The following is a 6,000-nucleotide window of genomic DNA, read 5'->3' on the forward strand; positions in this document are numbered from 1 at the left end:
CATCGTTGTATACAAGTTTAGGACTTAAACCACCTGGATTACAATCTCAGCTCTCCCATAAACTAGACATGTGCCCTTGGCCAAGTTGCGTAAAAATGATCAACTTCCCTGAGGTTATTTTTCTTATCGGTGAAATGGAAATAGTAATAGTTCCTATGCTCTATTTATATTAAAAAAGATCAAATGTAGAAAAAAAATAGCCCAGACTCAAGCCTGGACTAAGCATCTGACTTATGCTAGCACTTGCTGTTAAACATGACCTCCCCAAAGCGCACACTCTGCTGTTCCATAAAGGTCCTCATCCTCATCTCAGCGTTGCTGTCTCTCCACTAGCCTGCCAGCCTGTGCTCCCAATCTACTCATCTTGAAACCCTCTGGTTAACTCATATTTCTTCTTCAATCCTGTCAAGTTCTTCTTATGACTTCTAAGGAGGTAGAAGTTGGGTTGACTTTGGATTCAACCTCTTTCACGTGGCTCACGGTAACTTCTCAGTCTTATCTCCTACAAGTTCGCAGGTCACCACTGAGAGCACGTGCTCCAGCCATGACGAATCACATACTGCTTCCCAAATGAGCTTCCACATGGATGCCCCAGTCTGCTGGATCCGTTTCCCAAATTCCAACCTAACTCATTCAACTGAACTACCATCTCCTTGTAGCAAAAGAAAACCCTCTGTAATCATTCTTTATTTTCTAATCCACGTGAATGATCTTTTATCACTGCACTTATCTTGTCATGCTGCAGTCATTAATTTTCATGTCTTTTATACACGTACAGAAAGATATCACAGCTACTGAAAGAGCTGCCTGGATCTGCATGACAGCCAATCATCATCACCCACAGTCTCTGTGAAGTGGAGTAAATCACTTTCCATCCAAGTGTCAGTTTCTTCTTTGCTAGCGTAGAACTGCCAATACGACAAAACAGACAGTCTATGTGAATTGGCTTTACTGGTACAACATGAAATTAGCAGTTCGTTGAACACATATCATTAAAGGTAAAGAAATATAAATAGGATGGTTTATTATCGGCTCATGGAGGCAACTAGAAACTACTAACGGAAATTAAAAATGCACTGCAATTCTGTATAGTGAAGGTTTCAATGTGGCAGCTTAGATTCCGGTTCTGATCCTAGCAGTGACACAAAGCAGCTGTGTGGCCTTGAATAAGTGACCTTTCTAGGACTCAGTCTCCTACCTGTAAAATAAAAGGCTTGCGAAAGATATGATAACATGTATGCTGCACATAGTACAGAACAGATCTACCAAATGCACATTGTGGAGTATTTATATTACACGGAATTATTTTCATAATCTATACTAAGTGCAAAAAGAGCTTAGAAAATAATATGAACAATACTTTATCAAATTTGTAATTATATTCTTGCATGGGAGGAAAAAATGACATTTAGTTGTCTCCAAAACTTTAATAATTACTTTCTCTGGGTGCTAAGAGTGAAGATAATTTTATTTTCTTATTCATTAATATATTTTCAGTCTTCAAATTCACTAAAGTTAACATAAATGCTTCTTTAATGACATTCAAATTGAATTTTAATTTTATGATATATTAGATAAGATGATTTTAAAGACCACTGTAGCTCTCAAAGCATCATGATTCTACATGCGTTTTCAATTAGCAAGGTCCTTTTCTGCTAACACAGGGAGATGATAGTGTTATCTCATTGATTTCAGCCCAAAATGGTCTCAACTTTAAGTCCTTACTCACAATGTCAAGTAAAATATTATAAGATTATATAAATTTCATCAAATGGCTCTCTTTGAAATTTATTCAAATAATCATAGAGGCTACTAAAAGAAATTCCAAATTCAAGTCACAACTCATTTTTTATTTCTTTTCACTATTTTCTTTTATATTTCCTTCTAAGTTTGGTCTATGTTTCTGGTTTTGGTCAAGCACTACTCTGAAAATTATTCAAGAACCATTTGTACTTGCACTTGAAATAAATGTGTTTAAGGCCAGGGACATAGCTCAGTAGAATAATTGCTTGCCTAGCAAGCACAGGGTCCTGAGTTCAATTCCCGGTACTGCAAAAAAAAAAAAAAGAAGGAAGGAAGGAAGGAAGGAAGGAAGGAAGGAAGGGTTTAATAAATTTCTTGACGTAAAGTAAATTTCTTGAATCATAATGTAAAGGATATCAAACATGCCCGGCAGAAGAGGAGTTTGATATAGATCATGAAATCACAAGGCACTGAACACAGAACACGCCGCATACAAACCAAGTAGTGCAGAAGAGTGGTTGTGACAGTACCAGCACCATTAGCAAGACCACATGGGGGTGCCTCACGGAGCAGAGACCCAGTGACATGGGCGGGCACCACGCCAAGCACACTGTCACAACCAGTTCGCTCAGGCCTTAGGTTATGTAGATGAATGCCATTGTCACCGCTCAAAGATGGATAAACTGAGGCTCAAAGATACCAGCGACACATCCGCGACCAAACAGCTAATCAGTAACAGAGCTGAGACTGGAACCTGGGTCTACATTAATTATTAATCATTAATGCAAAGTTCCTGTCTCTAACCCGTTTTCTAGAAGTCCACGTACATTAGCTTCTAAAGAATTAAGTGACAGGAAGGAAAGAAAGAATAATATTCAAATGTGCCTAACACCACAAAACAAACACAAGGGGAATAAAGGAATGAGGGAACGAATCCTCATCCCTAAAATGCACGGATAATAATGTGTGAGTCAGAGTCTACCCCTGGAATTTCAGCACTTCTATTGGACACCTGTGAGAGTTGAGTCTTCTTCCCTACTGAGTCTTCCTGTACCCTCAAACATAATACGTGATGTCTATTTCTTATCCCCACACTACAGATTTATAAACAGCTAATAAAAATATGCATCTTATACCTACAGAACCCATCCTTCCTTTTCTTTCCCAGTGTCTGATCTTCTTTTAAGTATTGCCTGAACAACCAGACTGAATTATTTTTTTCCTCCTGTGTATTCCCATAGCAACAAGGATATATATCCATTCCCTAGGGCCTCTCATATTATAATATTATCTATACTTGTGATTCTTTCTCTTACCAAGCTATTTTGAGGCCAGAAACAATGTCCTTTTTCCATACAGCATACTGTAGTAGATGTTCAATAATCATGTGCTTCTCTGGGACCATAGATAAGAAATATAATAATGAGCCTCATCTGGTATTAGAGTCTTATCTCAAGGGAAGAGCAGATAGGATAGTGCCAGCGTGGTGGCTCAGCAGACTGACGTGCCTGCTTAGGCAGCGCACAGAGGCCAGGGTTCCGTCCCCGGTGCCCTGAGACAAGCATTGAGACTGGGCGTGGTGGCACGCACCTGTATTCTCAGCACTTGGGAGGCTGCAAACAGGAGAATCACTATGAGTCCACTCTACTTGCTGAGACCCTGTAGACCTCATAGACCCTGTCCTAACCACAGAAAGAAAAAAAAGGAAAAGAACTAGGAGTCCACAGACTAGAATCTTATTCTAGCCCCAGAGCTCTCTTGCTTTTTTGGTCTCCACATAAGCAGTATCTCCCCAACAATGCATATTGCCATTCCTACATCCCTAGCCCATCCTGGTGCATTGAGCCAGGCCTGGGCCGGTGTAGATTTGGTCTGTTTTCTAACACAAAACCAGATAAGAATCTAGTGTTAGCAATGGGCCTCATTCCGCCATTCCCTGGCCCTGTGCTGTACCAGCTGGTGTCCGGCAAGAATAGAGAAGGAGAAACGTATGAGGTTGCCAGTTTCCACCCACACTGAGGCTCGTTCTGCTCCACCCTCCACACACTGCAGCGTATCTGCCATGCCTCTTGCATCGTTAGACCATATCAGACACCGTTCTGAGCATGTGTGTGCTTGTGGTAGAGACTTTAAAAAGGAAGTGGCATGATTGGGTTTTAGTGTAAAACACATCTGGTCACTGTAGAAAATAGATTTGTGGATGCCAGTGTGAGTAAGCTGCTGGAGATCAGCTTGGCTGTTGGGTGGTGCGTGCATGTGTGTGTGTGTGTGTGTGTGTGTGTGTGTGTGTGTGTGTGTGTGGAGAGAGAGAGAGAGAGAGAGAGAGTGAGTCAGGTGTGGAGGAGATGTATTTTACTCATGGATGGGACAGGATTTGGCTGTGGATTGATATGGCCTGGGCAAGGACTGACTCCCAGCTTATTTCTGCTTTTGGATCAAGCAACTGAGTGCTCTTGGTGAGAAACACTACCTGAGCTAGAGAGATGTGGGGGACTGCAACACTTGGTGATGTACAATGCTTGATGAGTTGCCTTAGCAAATCATAACAACATGCAGAAAGATGCTTTGGACCTGAACATTTTTCATTAGTGGTTTTCTGTTTTACCCTGTGTCTTAGTCTTGCTGTTACCGAGACAAACTACCTGACATCCCCAATTTAAAGGAGAAGGAGCAGTTTTTCAAAAGTTTCAGACTGTAGCTAGCAGTCTCCCAGGCAGAGGCAGGGTGACAAGGGGACATGGCAGCAGAAAACATGCTCAGCCTGTGGCAGCCAAAAAGCCAAGAAAGTGGGGAAAAGCTGCGGTCAAGATTATACCCCAAGTCACACCACCACTGAGCCACCCCAGCCAGACCCTCCCCTAATAGCAGTTGGCTATAGCTTTCCCATGAACCATTCACCTTCCAAACACATGAGACATTGGGGGACATTTTAGACCCAAACCATGGCAGTCAGAGAAAGCATGTCAGGGGGACACTTCTCTATGTCACTCAGGTTTACCTTCAACATCCAACAGTACTTCTGGTAGACCGTTTGCCTCCTGGGCTAAAACATTCTTAGCGGGCTTCATGCTAGACCAAAATGCAGGCAAGGATGAACTCAGAGCCAAACAAGGGACTCCCTGGCCTTACTCTGAATCTCCATCATGGCAGAGTTCACACAGCTTTGCCCTTGGCACCGACCCTCCAGCTTGGTCTCCCAAAAAGCCCAGGGCTGCATGCCTCAGTGTCAAAATAGCATGTGACCCACCAGGATTATGAGTGTGACAGGTTCACTCCTGCATGAGATGGCACAAAGGGAACAAAGCCTTTATTAAAGGGTAAAAGTGCTTCAACGGAGCTAAGACTAGTCCTGAACTAAAAACTAATATAAGGATTCAAACAATTAATATAAGAATTAAAACAGCATCTAAATCATGGATTTAATGTCAGAACCTAAACATGAAGACACTGTTAATAAAGACTGCCACACAGCAAGCATAGCATACTGGTCTCTTAAATAGGGTAATATCTTACATGAGGGGGAAGAAGAGGAATTTTTTCTTCACCAGGGTTTTTGTGATGAAAGAGTATAAAAGCACTTGGAAATTTTGAAAAAAATATTCTGTAAATAGATGTTGTTAATGTGAGCACACTATTCAGACACTGGACTCTAGAATCTCTTATCAACTTGGTCCTGAGTGACCTCTTATACTTGCTAATGGCCTAATTTATGAATTATCCCATGTGTGTACCCCAAGGCATGCCATCACATGTGAGCTGCTCAGAAAACACTTCTTTCTTTCTTCTTACCCTGCTCTTTCCTGAGCCTGTGTCCTCATTCATAGCCATGCCAACATTCACCTTTCTTCTTCCCACAGAGACTTCCTGGGGACAAAAGAGGCATCTCTACTGCTGATGGCCATGTTCCTCCTGGCTGTATTCTACCATGGACAGCAGGTAATAGAACACATTGTTCTAGCTCTGTATGGCCACCTGGGCATTTCCCATTGTTTGTAAATTGTCTGTAAAATTTCCCCTTTTATGCAGCAAATAATAACTGTTTGAATCAAGTTGTGATTCTTAATTAATCAGTCCCTAATAAAGGCTACCTAATATACCTGGATATGGTGGTGCATGCCCATAATACCAGCACTGGAGGCTGAGACAGGAGGATCACAAATTCAGGGCCAGCCTAGGCTACCCAGCAAGACCCTGTCTCAGAACACAGAAAGAAGGGGGAGAGAGAGAGAGAGAGAGAGAGAGAGAGAGAGAGAGAGA

General features: G+C 42.0%; 1 protein-coding gene across 2 annotated transcripts in view; it reads left to right on the top strand.

Moving 5' to 3' along the window:
• Nucleotides 1-6,000, top strand: part of Adcy8 (adenylate cyclase 8) — a 241,015-nt gene that overhangs the window by 198,091 nt on the left and 36,924 nt on the right. For both annotated transcript variants that reach the window (XM_004634413.2, XM_012515414.2), the window contains one exon: nt 5,601-5,679. In XM_004634413.2, coding sequence (XP_004634470.1) covers nt 5,601-5,679 — 79 coding nt within the window. The remainder of the gene's footprint in view (nt 1-5,600; nt 5,680-6,000) is intronic.

This window comes from Octodon degus, unplaced genomic scaffold (assembly GCF_000260255.1).
Source record: "Octodon degus isolate 3935 unplaced genomic scaffold, OctDeg1.0 scaffold00062, whole genome shotgun sequence".
Lineage (NCBI taxonomy): Eukaryota > Metazoa > Chordata > Mammalia > Rodentia > Octodontidae > Octodon > Octodon degus.